This window comes from Pomacea canaliculata, linkage group LG5, assembly GCF_003073045.1.
Source record: "Pomacea canaliculata isolate SZHN2017 linkage group LG5, ASM307304v1, whole genome shotgun sequence".
NCBI lineage: Eukaryota > Metazoa > Mollusca > Gastropoda > Architaenioglossa > Ampullariidae > Pomacea > Pomacea canaliculata.
In genome coordinates this window covers 29459574-29479973 of record NC_037594.1, presented here as the reverse complement: position 1 = coordinate 29479973, position 20400 = coordinate 29459574, and the positions used below count along the sequence as shown (strand labels likewise).

The 20400-nt window shown below is 38.2% G+C and overlaps 1 protein-coding gene across 1 annotated transcript in view; it reads right to left on the bottom strand.

The window, feature by feature from the left end:
* LOC112564804 (PDF receptor-like) overlaps positions 1-20400 on the bottom strand; it is a 72789-nt gene that overhangs the window by 3689 nt on the left and 48700 nt on the right. The window contains exons 5-14 of the mRNA XM_025239877.1: positions 8187-8290; positions 6653-6818; positions 6122-6278; positions 5736-5796; positions 5169-5238; positions 4324-4409; positions 4101-4242; positions 3780-3959; positions 1520-1615; positions 474-605 (exon numbers count right to left, since the gene is read on the bottom strand). Coding sequence (XP_025095662.1) covers positions 474-605; positions 1520-1615; positions 3780-3959; positions 4101-4242; positions 4324-4409; positions 5169-5238; positions 5736-5796; positions 6122-6278; positions 6653-6818; positions 8187-8290 — 1194 coding nt within the window. The remainder of the gene's footprint in view (positions 1-473; positions 606-1519; positions 1616-3779; positions 3960-4100; positions 4243-4323; positions 4410-5168; positions 5239-5735; positions 5797-6121; positions 6279-6652; positions 6819-8186; positions 8291-20400) is intronic.

Below are 20400 nucleotides of genomic sequence, written 5' to 3'. Positions count from 1 at the left end.
TTTCTTCAGTTTTTGTTTCAAGAAATGCTGGAATTCTAATGAGGTATTGTCAATGAGCCAACCTATTGTTTATGAGGTCCTTGGTCTCTTTCCTTAATCTTTTGATAAATGTGATGTTTGAAGGATTGTGTTAATATGGAACCGAGTTTTCCGACAAGACAGAATTAGAATATATATATATAATGAATTAAATCCACTTTCTTTCAAAATAATTTTGCGCTCGGGTCAGCCTTTAATTGACTGTTCTACCCAGGGTTAGCCTTTAACTTACTGGTCTACCCAGGGTTAGCCTTTAATTGACTGTTATACCCAGCTAGTGTGTTTGTGTCTATTGTATTGAACTCATAACATCATGTTCATGACCATTGACAGAATATTTAGCAGTTTGTAGGAGCTATGCTGAGAAATAGCCTCGTGGTGCTGGCTGCCTACGAGAACCGTGTTCACACACCTAGGAGAAAGGAGAAGAGTACCTGGGAAGGGTTAGCCACCTCTGTGAAGGATGTGAAAATGCTAAAGGAGCGACTGAGCCGGCGGAGACTGGAGCTGTGGATCAGACGATGTTGTCGCCACCGCTCCAGCTGACGTGTCATCGCAGACCGCACCTGGTGAACCAACAGCATCACAAACATCATCCCTCTACATCTTATTTTTTGTAATTTTGCAGACCCCCTTAGTGACCTGGCCAATCTTTGAGAGTTCTGTCCTTTTTTGCTGATCGGAGTCGAGTCAGTTTTTCCTTTAAAGGAAAGCTGGATTGTGTTAATGAAAGTGTCTCAGGTTACCATTTGTTCGACCTGCAAGGTGCGGCCTGATTCGCTGCTAGGCAACAAAGGAGTCACTGGACGCCACACGTACATCAAAGAGGAGAATATTGCAGGCAGGTAACACATTCAACACCAAAAGCGATGAACGGCGACAAAAATATTGTTAGTGCGAAACAGAATCAAATATTAACACATGCACTTCTCTTGGCCCTCCCCTCCATTAATGAAAATATATTTTATAAATTAGAAATGTCAGGTGTTTCTGAATTTTTTTTCTTTCTTAAATGATATAGTAATTAATTTTTTTTGAGTCTGTTGCATCTCTTTTCATTGTTTCTCTGTTATTTCTGTTCATTGACACTGTCAAAGTAAACCAGATTAAAACTACTCCAGACAATTAATTCTGAATCAGTGAAGGTTTAGGGACTAAGAATCAGCGTCTGGGAGGCAAAGCCCAATCTTCTTCTTTTACCACATTTTTTTCTTCAATGGGATATCCATTTCTGCTCAGAATCTGCCTGGTGAACATGGGTTTTCTAGCAACAGGACCGAGCGGGGGTGAGAGAGATAGCTTAGTCCATCTTCTATTCCTCAGGCGTGATAACCACCAGGGTAAGAAGATTCCCCACTCAGCAAACACTTCGTGCAACAATTGAAATATTTGTCACATAAAGCTGTGGGTGGGACTGCCAATCTCCGCCAGCAAGCCACAAAGACAAGCAGGGTGCAAGCAGACAGGCGACTAGTCAAACCTTGATGGTGGTGTTTCGCCAGTGCGTGCTGGACACGTCCAGAGAGTAAGTCGTGCTCAAGTGAGGGAACAAGTGGCGTTTCACTGCTGATTGCACCTACATCAAAGCCATACACAAGCAGAATCATTGCAATCATCTCTCTCCAAACACCAAAAGTACACAAATTAAAACCCAAGATAAGCAATGGCGTCAAGAAACCTTCTTCCCCTCCCTCTGCCTTCTCCCATCCCCACCGACCTCCTTCTTCTCTTCCATTAAATAAAGATGCACGCGGTGGCTAATTTGACCTGGGATATTACTACTTATACAGATTACATAATACCACGAAAACATTAGCATACTATTTGATAGTGTGAAGTACATGCTTGCGATAAATGTGTGAGTGAAATATTATGTATATATTTATATATGAATTTAAATACGAATTTTTTCTCTTAAGCAAAACTGAAACTTTTCGTCTATATAATGTCCTCCATTGGAGTCCCTCCTGTTGAGTTGTGTGAATTAGGAGGAAATTGTGACAATTTTGTCGAAAATGTTTTCCTTTAAATTATGTATAACTTATAACAAAATAGATTTTATATATATATTTTTTTTGCTATTTGTAAACGCTTTGTTTGCGCTTAAACATTAGTATGAAATGTTGATATCTCTTCAAATTCAAATTGTATTTTCATTGAGACATCTTTGATTTCTTTTCTTCCCATTTATTTTTTTCGTCCTTTTCTGTTGGTTCTTTTCTTCACTAATTCACCTTTTTTATATTTATTGCATAGTAATTAAAAGCATTGTATTCAATAATGTTACAAATTGTGTAATGTACAGTTTATTTGCACAAAATATAATGAGACTAATCAGCTAAATATTGCGACATAAACTGTACTTTAAGCAACAATGTGAGCAACAGTGTATAGTACATTATTGTTAGTGTCAGACAGATAAAAATTTCTGTAAGTATGAAGCATAAGCGCCAAGAGGTCTGACGATGAAGTTGATGACATCTTGACTAAAGGCCGCCGCTGCTTCACAAACTTCACTCCACCATCTTAAATTATTGTGCATATTAGTGTGCTTCAAGCTACAACACTCAGCGTGTGAAATAACAAAACAACAACTATATAGATATATCAGGAAAGAAATCATCTCATGAGTACAAACTGATTAAATAGACGTGAGCAAAGTTAGTGAGCACACTGAGCAGTGTTAGTACACATTTAGCTGATGTTAGTACACTGAAAAAACAAACAAAAATAAGGCTTGCACATATGTCCCTCTTCATCCATCATTAGTATCATTTGCAGTACAGGATTAGTGGATTAGTGGATTAGTGTGCAGAATTACTGTTAAACTTCAAGCTGACATCGGGACACTTGTAGGTTGTATTGTCCGTTAATAGAAGTCATGCAAAGTGAAGACAAGGTATTGTGTTGACAGCAGAACCAATACTCATTTGTTCTTTTAATCCAAAATTTTGCTAAACCCTCATTTCTGTAATCCTAAAAGCAGTGGATTTTTCTAGAAATCTTTACTAATGATTTCAAACCAGGGTTACTAAAATCAACATTCATCGTTTCTATTTTCACACTAGTAAATCATAAAAGTAATAAATTAAAAATAAATAATCGGTTTTAATATAAACCTATGAAGAAAATGCGAAGTAGAAGAGAAAAAGAGAATAAACCCCACAAGAAGAAAGACAAAAGATAAACAAGTAAAAATAAAAGAAGCTAACATCTGCTGATCAGTTTCTCCAAAAATGCTTCACATTATTATGTTTTCTAAGGTATGAACAACTTTCAGCAAAGTTTTGTTTACATTTTTGTTCCGTCTATTGGGGGCTAATTGGTTTGTTTGTTTGTTTGTTTGTTTGTTTGTTTGTTTGTTTGTTTGTTTGTTTGTTTGTTGGTTGGTTGGTTGGTTGCTTTGTTGGTTTGTTTGTTGGTTTTTTGGTTGGTTGGTTTGTTGGTTGGTTGGTTGGTTGGTTTGTTTGTTTGTTTGTTTGTTTGTGCGTTTTCGATACATGTGGAGATTTTGGGAGCGGGGGTTTGTTTGTTTATTTGTTTGAGTGGTTGCTTTTTGTTTTGAGGTGGGGGGCGGTCCATAAACTTACTTTTTTAAACATTAGTGCTAACAAAGTCGCCATGTACAACTTGTGAGAAAACAGTTTGTTCATGTTTAGAGCAAATTATTTCACGAAGGGGATGAGCATATAAAACCTGAAACTAAACCTTACGGAGTGAAGTGGCCACAAGCTACACACCTCGCCGTTTAAGAAGCAGTAGATGAGAGAGATGAAGAAGCCCTCGAAGTCCGTCAAGAAGTGAGCAGAGAAGATCCACACAGAGAACTGGATGTTGTCGTCGCCGACAGGCTCCAGCATGATGACGAAGTTGGTCAGCCCCAGCAGCGGCAGCAGGATGATGGCGCCTTGACTGCTTTGCTGCAACAACATTGGGGATTAGTTCTTGTGGATTAGTTGTAGTGGATTAGTGTAAGAGTTTGAGTTTTAACTTTGAGATTTTTATTGCATCTTTCCGCTTTCAATTTTCAGCATAAAATACAAAATATTTTTAACTCAAACTGCATTAGCAGCCTGGGGCCTGATGCTCAGCACGACACTAGGCACTAAGGTCTGTGAATCTGGCTTCTGGACATCTTGCGAGAAGACCAGAGTGGTCAACAGGCTAGTGCCAGCATCTGAAGCCTCGACCACATCTTGTTTGCTGGCATCTTAAAGCCAGTTCTCAAAATATTCATTCTTTCTTCCCGTGGGGCATGCACAGGACATGAGATAAAATCCTTACCGAACTTTCTTGGCTTCGTTTGTGTGAGTCTCTCGTAGCTTCATCACTAGAACTCTGATGATGTTCAATAGAAACCCTAGATTGACCTGCGGAAAAGTTAAAGAGATGTAAGGATGGAAAGAGGGAGGCATGGAGAATGGTGACAAACTTCAAATCAAACAACTTAACAACCTAAATGATATTCGTGATGCAGGGGGCAATGTAAACTGCGGCTAAATTATATTTCTTTCTTCGATTGAATCGATGATGTGGGGTCAGGTCGTGGTTGGACTGTGCATGAGGGAAAAAAACAGAATGCAGCCCATTGATATTTCTATCGAATGAAACTAGTGTCGCTTGTCCTAAGGCATTTTTGAATTGACATAATGTCCTCTGTGTTACAGGAACTGCAAACAAAGGGAATATCAACGTGACCGGAAGAAAGTATTAACGGCCTGCGTGCAGCGGTCACGTGGCTTACGTCCTTCTGGTCCTTTGAGAGACAACCCTTAACATTTCTGATTCTCATTATTTTTAGCTTTATTCTTTGCATTCTTTCATTTGTTGATAACAAGAAGATAAACCTTTTCCACCATAATATGAAATATGAATTAAAAGAATATATCTGTAACCTGTTCTGTCCTCAAATGTTTTCGTGTGCAGAGTGACAGACAGTTTGATCATCGTCTCTAGGGTATCAATCAGCCCATCGACAGCTCTTGTCGCTATCTTTAGGACCATGTGGGGGTACACCTACACATTTCTTCGATTCTCCCATATATCCAACCATTTATTTACATGATTGCACATATCAATCAATTCCTTGCATCTGTAACCATTACATGAAAATCGAAAGTCAACAATACCGCCATTACTCCGGCTCTCGGCCCCTCCAAGATCCAAATAAGTGGCATGTAATAATAGGCGAACCAACATCTGCAAGAAGAGAATGGAGTAGAGGTCAGCAGGAAAATCGGTGTTCTGATATAGGGATAATTGGCATAAACTACTAGACAAACTAGCATTTGTAACAAGGGGGCGGAACTGGCGTCAACGGGACGCAATTCTCGGTTAACAGATATTTTTGAACTTGTATCGATACGTGATCGAAACCCTATACAGTCTGAATTGCCATGAAAAACAGTGACAGTCATGTTTTTAGGTGCAAGTAACCAAAAAAATAATAAAGCGGACTATTTACACTGAAATTTATTGAATTTAGTTGATACATTCTACAACAATTTTCTTTGGATACAATAAGCAAACATGGTGGAAGTTCCTTGACATGAAGAAAGATTGATCACTTGTCATGAATAATGTTATCTTTTTCTTCTGGAAGATAAATCATGGTTATTTCCATTTATATCAACAGTTAGAGCTTGTTAAATCCGAGGGATACTTTCAATGCAAAGTAATGAACATGAATGACTTACTTGACTTTATGGATGTGTGACATCGGCACCACCCAGGCAATCAGCAACAGGACTGGAAAACCTAGTGAGAGAAAATATTCTTGTGAAACCAGTTGATATTAATTGTCCTTAGTGTTTAAACACAGTTCACAGTCTTTCTGTTTCAACACTTGTCATTAAATATTGCATCTCTTAGCAGAACAATGTGTATATTGTTGGATATACTGTCAATATAATATATTTATATTCAAATTTTAAATAAAATCAGCTAATCCTTACAAATAATTCAAAATTTGATAGAGATATATTAACTCATGTGAGTTAGTAATTGTTCACTGAAAATAGTTTGAAAGGATTTGTGTTATTTTTTTTTTTAATTTTCGGGGATTATTACACCCAGTACTCACCCCATCCAAGAGAATAAAAAAGAACATAGTTGGGTTTTCCAGAGAAAAATGCGACAGCAATCATGTTGTGGAGGTACAGGCCTTCCACAAACATCCACATGAACTTGACTGTCTTTGTGTATTCCAAGAGTGAGTACAAGATTTCACAGAACACTGGCTGCAAGACAACATGTGGGGTCACTTGTATGAAATAAATTTTAGAAGGAAGACAGAATAAGAATGAGTCTCCTAGAAATCATTTTTTATTATTATTTTTCTTTCTTCTTCAATTTTTCTCTCTCGCTATGTGTTTGTGTGAGATGTCCTTCCGTTTTATTGTCCATCAGTACATCTGTCTGTTTGTTTGTCCTTCTTGTCCTTCCTCCACACACAAACACACACACACACTCGCCAATTCTCTCGCTGAATAAAGAATAATGCTTTCTGAACAATGTTGTTGTTATTGATTATTCCCATTATTCATATCTCATTATTTCTGTCATGACAAAGCGGCTTCTGTTCTCGCTGTGACAAATTGTTTCTGGTTGTTACCGTGTCGTAGAGGGCGCCACTGCTGCCACTGGCGGCTCCAGCCACCTCGCCACCTGTCTTGCGGGCGATGTACTGGTCCACACACAGGAAGATGCGCATGGCGATCTGGACGCTGATGGCCACAAACAAGTTCTTGTGGATGCGCGTCCGGTGACATTTAAGGCTCCTGCAAGGATTAAACTCTGAATTAAATTCCTCGGTGACATCTGAAGGAAAAGTGGAAAATGATCATAAACAGGATATGTTATGTGATATTTTACATCGTGTGTGATTTAAGTTTCAAACTATCGACAGCTTACTGACAGCTTGAAGACAGAAGAAGTTATTTGCTTTAAAGAAGACAGTGGAACTGAAAGTTTGCTAGAAATGGAAAATTTTCTACGTATTACTGTCACTTTAAAAAAAAAACGACTAATTCAGACAACTTTATGCTGGAACTCTGATTTATAATAGGGGATTAAAATGCAAAATATTAAGTTCTTGATGAGATAGCAAATAGTTAAAAAAAATATTTTGAACAGAGAAAAAAATTGTTGGCATGTAAAGGATTCACATATATTTTGACGGGGTTACCCAGACTAACATTTTATCATGATGTAAACTGAAGTTGCTTTTCCATCACAAAGAATTTCTTTAAATAAATTTTAAATCTACATTTTACATTTTTAAAGAAATTTTTGTCTTTCTCAAGCATTATTAAAATATCCAATAAATAATCTAACACACGCATGTTTTCTTGCATAATATATACAATCATAGCTTTTATAATATGTGTATGTATGCTTTTTTGCTTTCTTTTGCCTCATGAAATTTTATGTTCATTTCAATGATTCGTTGTCTTAATGGACATTCCTTGTCCAGAAGTTGTAATAAAGAAGGTAAAGAGAATGTAACCGAGAAGGGTGATGCACCCGATGACATCCATAAAAATGTTTTCTCTGGGTTCAGAAGCACTCAGTCAAATATTCTGATCAAACATGCATGGCTTTCCTAGTACCCACTGTAACTTCAAGAGAACAATTACTGCCTAAACTCGAGACTAATTGCGACACTTAGCCTCTTCTGTGGCGGGGTGGCTCGCTCCACTGAGCCATCAACTCGATCAAGTCCGCGCCTGGAGCTGGCCACGATACCCGGTATAAAAATGTTGCCAGGCTGGCGACTGCGGGTAAATGGATGGCTGCTGAGGGTATTATTGTAAAATGTATCTCAAGAAACGACTTTTTTTTATCCTTCTCTTCTTTTTTTTTTTTTTTTTTTTTTGCTCCTCCATCTCATCTCTTTTGTTTTCTACTTTTTCCCCATACGTCAGAAGGGATGTGGGAGAGATGGAAGAGATGGCTGGTGGTTTATTTGTGTTCTCCTTGTGTATACATTCCAACCGTTCCTTTTAAATTGATGACAAGCAAAAATGAGACTTTGTGATGATACTGGAAATAGAGAATAAAGACAGAAAGAACTAAAGAAAGAATTAAAGAAAGAGAAAAAGTTGTAGTCGTGGGTTGATCGGATTTTTTTTTCCTGCAGGACGTACCTGAAGTAGCAGAAGATGACAAGAGAGAGGATCGTTGAGACAAGGGACACACAGAGACCGACGATCTCCAGGGTGCGGGCTGTTCCAGTGATGTCTTTGATGATCTGAAATAAAATTTTCCTCTCTTTACATTCACAGTCCTTGGATTTCCTCACATAACAACCAGGAGAGTATCACCAGGACACGCATGCATCTTCATCGGCTTCTTTGGGGCTGCATCTAAAGGTGATGACGGCGATGATGGCACAGATGAAAGACGAGAAGGGAAGCCTCCCCATAAAACAACCAAAAATAAAAGACAACGGAGAGAAAATCTTGTGAAAACTTTAATTTCAGACCACCTTCATCGGAAAAGTTTCGTGTGTCTCTCTACTGCCTTTGACGTCCAGCTCTCGGGAAATTAATGCTTTTATCTGCTAAAAGCAAAGTTAAGATCCCAGTTAAGATCCGATGACACGAAGCCACTTCTTTGTAAGAAAATGAAGAAAACAACTAAAAAGAGGTACTTTGCAAACTATTAGATATCCAACGAGATCAAAGTGTATTGAAAGCTGATTAAAGTCATCTTAAACTTTGGACAACTCGTTGTAGCTCATGAGCAAGTAAACAGGTGTGTGAATATTTGTGTGGTTGTGTGTGCGTTCGCTCGTGTGTGTGTCTGTGTGGATGAGTAGAGTTTACAAGCTAGAAATGATAAAGGCTGCAAGAGGCAGTGTTAAAATAGAAATAAAGCATATTTATTTTTAATATTTTTTTCTCTCTCCAAGCAATACCTCCTACAAATCTTTTTAGTCATACAGTTGGGAATGTCAACGGATTTTTAATTATGTGCCTGTTTCCATTTAAAGAACCATAAAAGGCTTCCAGACCAAAGCTAACACTGAAATTATGTTATGTCTGCTTCCTGACTACGGACATTGACAAAAAGACTGAAATTAAGCTACAAGAGCAAAAGACCAGAACATTCCAATACCAGAACTCCAAATTATTAGAATACTAGAAGACCAGAAGACCAAAATAGTAGAACACCAGCAGTAAAGAACAATACACTATCTGAAAAAAGATCAGAAAACAATTACACTGAAAAAATAGACGAACAAAAGACTAAACGAGTAGATAAGACAATGAAGACAAGTAGAAGATAAGACAATGTTCAATGTTCTGATTGCCCAAGGAAAGAAACAGAACGTGTTTACGCACTTGACTTGAAAACAAAATAGTTTGAGCGGCTTTTAGTTTCCACTACCACTTGAACCTACACTGCTATATTTAACCTTGTTTGCTTTGTTCTCGGTAAACACACCAGAGATCAAAGACCAGCCGCCTGCTTACGGCCTTTGATTGCCGGTGGACGATTTTAAGGTGTCGGGCTCTCAGGGCGAGTAACCCACAACTTTTCGATTACCTTTTTGGTATATTTCGTCTAATTCCACTGCCCTCCTCCTGTGTCCATGAAAACCGGAAGGAGATTGCAGTAAAGAAAGGGCTTCAAAGCCAAAGTCTGATTTTTGTGAAGCCTTGAACATTACTCTCCCATCCTCTACTCCTCCCTTCCAAAGCGAGGCTCTTAACGTGTTGTCCTATCTTTAAACAATCCAATGGATTGTGACTCCCATTAACTAGCTTCTAATGAAGGCAGTCGTGTGGCGTCCAGGTGCAAAGAATCGATAACTAGGGACAACATTTGTGATGAAGTCGTCAAGATAACAAATATTTGAACCATCCTACATTCTCATGACGATCCATGGTTGTTTTTGTTCATTGCAGTAAACATGTTTTGAAACTAAGTTCTTTTCTACTTTGAAGAAACGTTCTTTAGAATTTTTTACAAATAATTTTATACTATATTTTTTTTAGAAACATTTAGACAAAATGTCATTGATTGGATGTCGGTACCATTCCACTCCTGTCCAGGAGTGATGACAGTAAAGTGTGACTACATCAAGGCAGATGCCGACGCGAGGTCGATGTTGCTGATTCATCTTCATTCTCCGCCGCTGGATTGCTATAAAATTATACAGAAATAAATCAGCCTCCGGGGCAGTTGTTCCCTGCCTGCTAGAATTGGTCATTAATCTGTCAAATTTGCGACCATAACTGTCAGTGAAACTTAATAATAATGTTGGATATAGTAATTACTAATTACCCTTTAATGAGAGACACCGAAAGAGAGAGAGAGTGAGATGTAGTTGTTAGCCAGGTGAAAGGAAGCTAAAATAATAAGTCTGTAGTTGTCCTCTATATATAACTTTTCTTCTGTTCCATCTTACAAGCCAACACAAGCAAAGCACAGACAAAAATAAAAGCCTGCTTCTAGAATCCTCAAAGAAATAATTCAGGTGAATTAATTCCCGTAAAGCCCATTGTTACAGTACGAGATCGCGCCTTTCATGCTCAACAATATAACCCGTGTGCCAAGAAAAAAAATATTGCTTGCCATTTAACAATTTGTCAGGTGCTTAACAAAAGAAAAATATTTGCAGACACTAAAAGGAGGAAATGGAATTCCTTACTCAATATCCTAACCTGATCAGGTCGCGCATGACAGAACTCACGGTTCCCTGGTGTTGCCCACTCCCGTCCTAACTGATGCACTAACACATTATTTCAGACGATAATTCGCATACTTACCAACAATACGTTTATAATTTATTTTCATCATTTATTATTGCATCTTCACGGTGTTTGATGATGCTAGGGATGTGCGGATTGCAAGCAGTAGTTTCCTTCACCATTCATTAAATCATACGCTGTGTTCAAATTATTCTTGCCATAAATTGTGTCCCACATGACTGCAAAATCTTTCCTATGAAATAAAAAAGAAATACATCAATTTTTGTTTAATGTGGCTTATGAATTATTGAGGGTAGCAGCACTTTAAGAAGTTTCGAGCAACCGCTGCACATCCTCATCACACTTCCACTGACCCTGATGACTCCACATCCTCTTTTTACAAATTGTAATCGGCTTACTTCAAAGGGCAAGCAGTTAAAAAAAACGAAATCCGGGATTAATCAAGAAATCGTATTGGTTACCTCAGTTTCGATGGGGTTTTTTTTTTTTATTACTTTTCTTCTTTTTTTTTTCTTTTTTTTTTTTGAACGGTGGTTTCTGTTTCCAATATCTACTTCTCTGGATTTTTTAGAACTTCTGGTATGACACTATCTGTTGCTAGAAATCAGAATTTTAACCCCGAGGAAGAAAAAAAATATCCTGAGTTCACTCCTCATTTCACCTCCTGTGGCTGAAATGAAATCTGGATGTTGTTGGATGCTGAGGGCTGTGCTCACACGATGAGGTGATGCTATTATCAATCTCATTGCATTCCTGGTCTCAATATCTTGGACTCCTTGTATTACATGCTGGGCTGGAATGATGTCTCCCACTCAGCTTCCCAGTATTATCAACAGCCATTTTGTGAATCCCAAGCTCAATCTGTGTCATCTACAAAATGTGTCAGAGTTCAAGACATGTTGCAAATTTAAGTAAGGTTAAAATTTTCTTCCGCTGCTATTTGCAATCGTGGGATTAAAATATTAAAGTGCCTAAAATAAGTCTAGAAAATCAGTATTAAACCATTTTGTGGCGAGCAAGTTGTATTTTTATTTTTCCACAGCTAACTAGAGTTTCGTGTGTGTGTGTGTGTGGCTAAATTTATATTCCTAATGACATTTTTTTACATTTTTCCCTTCAACATCTTCCATATTTGCTATAAATAAATGCACTGGTAATGAAACATCAAAAACAAACTTTATTTAAACCAGAAAAAAGAAAGCAGAAGCACGAGATAGCCTATAAAAACTATTAAAATGATAATTCTGAGTGTCTGGCCAGTTGTCCACGACGCAGTAACGGAAATGAAAAGTTTGAAGCAAACAAGGGGAGATAAGCAGACGCAGGAGGGAGCCACCAGCAAACAAATTCTTCTCAAGACGAAGTGTCGAGGCCACGTTTGTACAAATTAATCCGCGCCGAAGGGCGAAGTGTTTTTATCGCACTGAGGTCTGGATGTTGCCATTATCTCCCTGGTACCTCATCTTCTATTTTCGTACAAAGTTTTTAAAGGTTTTTTTCAGATCGTTAATATGATGTTTGCTTTACAAGAAACTGCATGGTTATGTCATTAAGCCGGTGTATTTGATGTCTACTTTCCTTATTTTTCCCATTCATTCATCGATTCCTTTTTTTTTCTTTCTGACTTAGAATTTCGATTGTTTTTTTCCCCTTGTTTGCAAGAGCAGAAACACCAGCAGAGACGAACAAGAAGCATGAGTGAACGCGTTACACACCGTTACTGACAAGCAGAAATCGGAAAAAAGGTCCATGGTGATAACATAAACACATATCTTTCATAAATAAAAATACTATATTGAGTTTTTTTATGTGTGTGTGTGTGTGTGTGTGTGTGTGTGTTTGGGTTTTTTTTGTGTGTGTTTTTTTTGGTTTTTTTGTTTGTTTTTTTGTTTTTTTTGTGGGGTTTTTTGTTGTTGTTTTTATGTTGTTGTTTTTTTTTGTTGTTGTTGTTTTTTTTTTTTGGTTTTTTTTTTTGTTGTTTTTTTTGCTCCAGTTACCGACCGCACAAGAAGAAAAAGAACGGTCATTGGCGCCAAAGAGTCTCAGAGGTGGTAGCAGGAAGCCCCCGACTGGGGGGAGCTGAGGAAATGTCCGGGTGACCTGTCCAAGGTGAAGGAATGGCTCCTTCTTGCCATTAACTTTTGTCAAAAGGGAAAAACTTCTTGAAGAATTCCATCCCAGAATCTTACAAGAAATTGAACAGAGCCTATTGGTGTGCATTCAGTGTCGAGGATTCGCGAAAAGAGAGCTTGTCACCAAAAAAAAAAAGAATTTTCTTGATGTGCCCGTTGTATTTCTCTTTTGATGTTTCATCTGCAAACAAAAGCCATCTCTGGGGCCTGTTTCAAACCCCCTGCGGCAACTCCCTGTTTCTCGAATTCAACCCCAAAAAAAGCCTTTTACACCTTATTTTTATTTACAAGCGATGTACGCCTACAACTTAATTTCATTATTATCCCCTTGTCCAGTGGACAGATTTCTTGATCTGCTTTTGGCACCGTGACCTGAAGTCTTCCTTCATTGTGTACATGGATATTTTACAATCTAAAAACGAATACTGTGCAGTGTGTCTCCAAAGCATTCTGGGAAATTATAAGTACACGCGAGAAAATTGTTTGAACCTACATTGTTGCAGGTTGTTTACTCTTCAACCTAAACAAAAACAGGATCACAGAGCTTCATCATTTCTTGAACTGACGAACAAACAAACAAGCGGTTTAATTAATCATCACCACAATCATGCATGCAAAGGATTTCCTTGCATCTCCGTCTCGTGTGAAGGGGGCTTCTTCTATCTTCAGAAGGCCTTGCGTTTCCTTCTTATTTTCAAGAAAATATTTTTTGGTTATTTTTTGTACAAGGTTTCTTGTGTCCTTTTGCTAAACCGCTGGAGGAAAGAGAGTCCTTGTGCTAGTGTTAGGGAGCAAATTGGAGATGAGTCTCATCCCACTGCTGCGCCCCCTGGTGATGGTGGAGACCAGTCAAAGCCAAGATAATTACAATAGCTGGCCTTGCCACAAAATGTCAAGTATGCTACAGCTTTCAATATGATCGATCTGCCGACTACCCAGCAGTTTCCTAGCTTTTATCATCATTTGCCTTTAGTCCTTTTCTCCGTAGACAAGATGCTCTTACTCTCAGTATTTACTCTTTGCTAGGAAAACAAGAGTTAGGACAGAGAACATTAACTCCAAAAAGATAGTTGATGCAATGTTTGATTGCTTTTAGGAAATCGTCAAACCTACAAATCATCGACAAATATCTTAATTTGATAAACTTTTAGTTGAAAAGTTTTTAACGATATCTATTACTGAACACATTTTATTCTGTATTTTCTATATATACATATATAATGTGCGCTAAGTACTACTTAACATAACTACAAGTAGCAACAGGCTCATCAGTTTGCTTAGACTTTGACTTTATTAAATACATTCTGCTTTGTGTTTGCTTTCAGAGAATAAAACCAGGGAATTCCTAGAAAGCTGTAAATGCGGTGACCTCGATCTGAAGACTAATTTTCGTGGGTCTGGTTCTCACGACAGAATCTGTTGAATAATTAATGATATTCAATGCTGCCCTCAAAATTCGTGACTGGTATTCAAAATACTGTACAGACAAAACCTAGCCTTTGAATCACCCTTGACTTGTATGAATCTAGAAAGGGTTTTCTGACATGTTATCCTTCTTTTTAAATCGAACTTGTTCATTTTATTACTGAGGACAGATTAACAACTATAAATTAATTTTAATTATTGTCAATAAAACTGTATGCTATTCTCATTTTAAATTATATAAGCATTTTGGATAAGAAAGGAAAAAAGCATTAGCAACAAGAGGGCTAATGAAAAGTGTCAATTAAAAGAATAAAACGAAAGCATAAACTTCAACTCCATTGTGGTAAAGTGTAACCCGGTGTATGTTTCTTACTACACTGTGCGGGTACACAACAGCCACATCGTTCATGTCCAAAGGCCTTTCATATAGGGACACGCTTGACTTCATCTACCTTACCCTGTATAGATTACAATAATAAAAGTGATCTCTCAAGCAAGTTTCAGGAAGATTGTTCCTTTTCTACACATTTTTATCTATCATTATCAGTTTGAATTATTCTTCTACCTCCTTTAATTATTTTTTTATAATTTTTTTCGAAAATTAAAAAAACATCGGTCCCAGTGGGTCAAGCTACCTCTAGCCTAGCCGGGTTCAATGGGTTAAAGACCTTCTGGAAAGTCCGAGTTATACAAATATTCTGGTGGTAGAGACAAAATAAATATGTTCTGTCAACTGTAGCGCCTCCAACACTCGTCTATTAATCATCTAACCAAAAAAATTGTCGTTTTGCACCTATAATCAGCAAAAATCAACAAGGTTTCTCTCTTGCGAGCAAAGTATCTTGCTGGTTTCAATCCGTTCATGTAGACAACAGAAGACGGAAACAATGGTGGATCATACTCGTAAGGAAATCTTTACTTTGCTTCAGCAGGGACAGAAAATGTTAAAGTTTACACAGTCTTGAAGGACTATGTTTGAGCGATGGAAATGCCAGGATTCAAACATCGTAAGATGAAGATGTCGAGGCTGCAGACGAAGAAGACGATGAAAAACGATTTCGTATTGCTATGGCTTGCATGAGTCAAATTTTGCAACCTGTAGCTGACTATTCAGTAAACAAAGACAAAGCTTTTGTTGGAAGGCATTGCAGCAAATATTGCCCTTTGGAGGTTGGCTATTTTGTGTGCAGCTTCTATCCACACCATGCTCAGGACATCAAAGCAAATTGAGAGTTGAGCAGGTGGAGAAAATCCTGTTTCATTCTCCGTCGATTTTCCTAGCTATGAGGATTTGGAGTATTAAAGTTAAAAATTTTCTGCTTTGTTGGTTCTTTGATTCCCCACATCTTCCAGTGAACAGTCAAGTAAGCAGAATGTAATCATACATTAGTTGATCGAGGAATCAAGTAACATTAAAGGAATCTTCTCAAGATGGTCTTTAAAGCTGTTGGCTTCTTCAAACGGTATTCCGCTGATTGAAGACAATTTCTTTCCCGTTCCTAATGACCATGATTTTGCTCTTTTCAGTGCTGGTCTCCGTTCCATATGCATTCGAACTGTCTGTCAGTCTGTTGGTCAGGTCTTGCAGTTACCCCCCCTATCACATCAATGTCATCGGCAAATCAGACTCCCACCAAGAAAATGGAAATGTGATGGTCGTGGAGGGTTTTACAAATGGTGTTCTTTAAAAAAATATTGAACATCCAGCGGACGTGATAACGGTTTCTCTGTTGTCTGTTGTGTGTGATGTTCGCAGAAACCCAATAACTATTGGAACTTTGGTCAACTAGCTAGTCCACATTCGTTTGACACCACAACAAGACTTCGGGGGGACTTCGGAGATTTGATGCTTCGCAACTTTGTCCAAATAGTGTTAAGGAAGAGGATCTGTGAATGAACAATTATTTGAGTTCTTTTCCCATGATTTAATAAGTTCACGCTTAAATTCTTTAAAAGCGAATAGGAAGGTTTCGTTTTCAAACCGACTAACATGAACCCAAGGTGTTAAAAATGAGGCTGACACTTTAAATAGCCCTGTCTGCTGGAAATAACGGGAATTGTAAAAAGATTCGCTTAATTGAGCGTTTGTATCACATGACATCACGCTTCAGTAGCTTGCCCTTAAAACTGCTGAAATTTCCTTAATAACTGACAATATTTTCTCTTTACACATTAATACGGAATTGTAATAGCTCGGACTCTCTGCTCTTCATTTGCAGCAAAGAACAACAGAATAAAAAACATTTTAATAGTGATTTTTTTAAAAATAGTAATCATTGCTTTTAGAAATTTTCAATTTATTCACTTGAAATTTTGTTTTCGGTCTAAAACCCTGAATTCATCCACTTGTCGATTTTCACTTAAATATTTTCAGCAACCTGCCTTAAAGCTATCGCTGCTATCGTCAAGTGCAATATTAGCAATGCCGAATAATTCATTAAGAATTAAATGTTCATTAATTTGTTTTAGTACTAAGTGGTTAATTAATGTAGAAGGCAGATTGACACAAATGAAAGAAGTTGTAAAAGAAAATGAGCTAAAAATAGCAAAAGCAGGCGAGTGTGAAACTGAAGGAGGAACAAACATGATCAAAGAAAATATGATATAAAATGAGGGAAGGAAGAAACACTCTAGACTGGAGAAACAAAAAATGTAATCAATGTCTTCATCAGACTGAGATCATTGCCTCTTTGTTCTTTTTGTGCTTTCTTAATCACATGCTCCATCCATCATTGTGTGGGTGAAATCATTTTTTTTTATGCCAACCTCAGCGATTTCCATTAACTCGATTATTCAAAGCAAGAAACGGAGGCTTAGGCTTCTCCATAGGAATTTCACAAAACATTTGTTGTATAATGAAAGTGAAAAGCCAAAATAATCTCAAAAATATTTATGAACGCAATAAACCTTTCAAAGTCTCCAGTTAATGTTTTTATTTTGTTATATTCTTGTCCACCTTGCTCTTCATACTTCGTCATGCAGGAAAGTAGAAAATGGTTTTCAACACACAAATGATTGTCTGTTTAACGGTGAGTTTTTCTGGAGCAGACGACCCACTCACACGTGACAAGTAACTTTTGAAAAAATTTTCTTGGAAAACTTTAGGGCATTTTTCTGCCATCTCTCCTGAAATTTCCATTTTGTTGTTACCTGGCAACCAAGGAATCAAAACACAAAGTCACACCCACGTGTATGGTCGGCACAAATGAGGAGATCCTGATTCGTTATCGAAGAATAATGGCAGAAACTCGAACCTAGATATTACCTTCTTCGAGACATTTTCGATCTGCTGGCATTTTCTTGAACTCTGGCATCCGTGTCCTCGTCTGCTGGGGCACTGCGTCTCTCCTTTAACGGAAAACAATGACGTCACTTCCACCCTGTCAAACCTATCAGCACGGCATACATTTTCTTGACACCAGCCACCTCCGGGATCGGCGCTGCTGGGATTCGACCCACAGTCTTCATCCACAGCCATTGCATGACCTCCAAAGCCTATCAGGGTGGTGCCTGCTCCAGAACTAATTATGCAAACTTTTTTTGTGAGAGCTCAATTCTCCTGACACCTTGGCAAAGCCAGAATAGAGCACGTGGCTGGCATTCCATCGCGTGTTCGAGAAACTCGTGTTATGGCTGACATTTTCATAATTGTAACGGAAACTGCGAGGTGTGTAGCGACGAAGATGTACCCGTCGATGAAGGATTGTGTGGGTTGAAGCGTTTTAAATCTTCTCTTTTTTGTATTTAACTCACAGGGGGTTAAAGAAAATGTAGCTATTGAAACGCATTTATTGATTACATTACTTAGAATAATCGATAGAAATAATGATAGAAAATGAAAGGAAGGGCAGGTGACAACAAAGGTGTTGATTGGTATGCCCGTGTTGGGTTACATGAATCAATGGTGGAGTTGATGGAAAACAGTATAAAACTGACTAAAAAATAAATTAATGTCTAAAACTGTGGTGTAGGAACACCTTGCGGCAGTTTAATTGTATATACATCGGCGTACAACTCGGCAGCAGAAAGAAAGTCGGTGAACAGACAGTAAACTGAGAAAAAAAAATGGTGAAAATCGAAGTAAAGGATTATATTTGTCCTCCGGTTTGTTTTTGTCTGTCTGCTGTATCTCTGTGTAGTTCGCTGGCTGTTTCCTGGATGGTCGGTTAGGTGGAAACAACTCCTACATCATCTTCAAGAGTACTGTTGTTTACCCTTTGTTTCCCATCAGTACACAGCTGTGCATGATGTCTGTTATAGATAGCCGGGTGCCACAACAGACAGAAGACAGAAAAAAAGACTGTCGTCACCGGAAAGTGAAAGTCCCATCGGTCATGTCTGCTTCCTCCACCTGGACCTGCGTTTGAATCATTCGTCAGACCACCTTCGGACTCCATAGTGCTTGGGGAGAGGTAGACAAGCCTCACTTTGATGGAGGGCCGCCGCCTGACCTCTTGGTCCTAAAACAGTTTGCTTATTTAGGAAGCTTCACTTTGATCGAGGGTCGCTGAATGACCTCTTGCTTGGCATCTAATTTAGTCAGATTATTTCTGGGGATGCTGGGTTGTCGCTGTTGTTGTCAAGCGGATGTAATACCGGCTGGCACTGTATTGCTCCTAATAGTCGCCCACATTGAGACATCTGTTTGTCTGCCTGCACGTCATCGGTTAACGGTTTTGCGGGGGAAACACAAACGAGGATTCGTAAATCTTGTAATGTATGATTAAGGGATTTTTATTTTGGTGGAGTCAACATTATAAATTAGGATGTAGGGATCAGCAACTCACATTTATCAACCAGAAATTTTCTAGAAGATATAAATAAACGATAATAAGGAAAAATGTATATCATCGAACATGATTTGTTTGTGTGTTGTTGCTGAGCTTTGAACTTATTAACTCAGTCCAAGTAATTATTAACATCATCAATAATTAATTAACGAGCTTAAATCAGCAGCAACAGCCGGATTATCACGACTGTGGTAAGGTTTGGGTTTTCAATGTGATTTGAACACTGCTCACAGTTAGCAAATGACAGAAAAGAAATAAAATAAAATAAAATAAAGAATATAGCAAATCACAAACCAACAAGCCAGACCTCTTTAATAATGTTTCTCCATAGTCAGTGTACTAAAACAACAGTTGCTGTGCATCTTTCGTTCCTTCCACAGACCAAAGGCATGCACGGCTGAGGGAAAAGAAAATCCATTGCCAGTCCGTGCAGAACCAGAGAGCGGGAGGAGTAATGTCACGATCATACGTGGGTGGTTCGCCGTGAAAGCCACTTATTGAGAGCGAGTCTGACTCACGTGCACCATGTAGAACAGGCTAAAAATAGAACGGATCCGGTTAACGGGAGGACACGGGGGTGGGAGTGTGGGAGACAGGGAGAGAGTGAGAGAAGGAGAGAGAAATGAAGGGGGCGAAACAAGAATAAAATGTAGTAGGTAGCCTGGAGGCTGGGATTGAAAGGTGGCGGACGAAATAGTAGCAGCCAGTGTCACAGACTTCACAAGGTTCGTACACAGACCAAGCATCGGACCACAAGGTCTGCCGAAAGAAAGACGGAAATAGGAGAAATGGGGATCAGAAAGAGAGAGAGAAGGTCGTTGACCTATAAGGCAAAGAGAACAAGTGTGAAAATAGAAGCTCAGTTTAGTGTCTCGTTAACTGAATTGTTCTTCGGCCGGTGTTAAAGTTCATTTTGCTTCTAAAGAGTGTGGTCCATGTACGGTTTAAGCAATAGAGAAGGACAGGCGAAGTAAAAATAAACAGCATAAATCGTAGGTAATTGGTGATTTATGTACACTGACGTAGTTTAAAAAAAAATTCAGTCCAAAACAATTGTAGTTTTTTTTAAACCTTACACTTTATTTATTTATTTTTTATTTTATTTTTATTTATTTATTTTTTTTTCCTGATTTCAATTTTGTAAGACAATGTATTTTATTTACAAACTAATAAAACCATTTTAAAAATTAAGTTCAGTTTTATCGGAGAAACATTGCCAATATTTAAATGCAATTTGTTTCAAGGACCAGGTAAGTCCGACATAAAGTGAGTCTTCGAATCGTCTAGAACTTC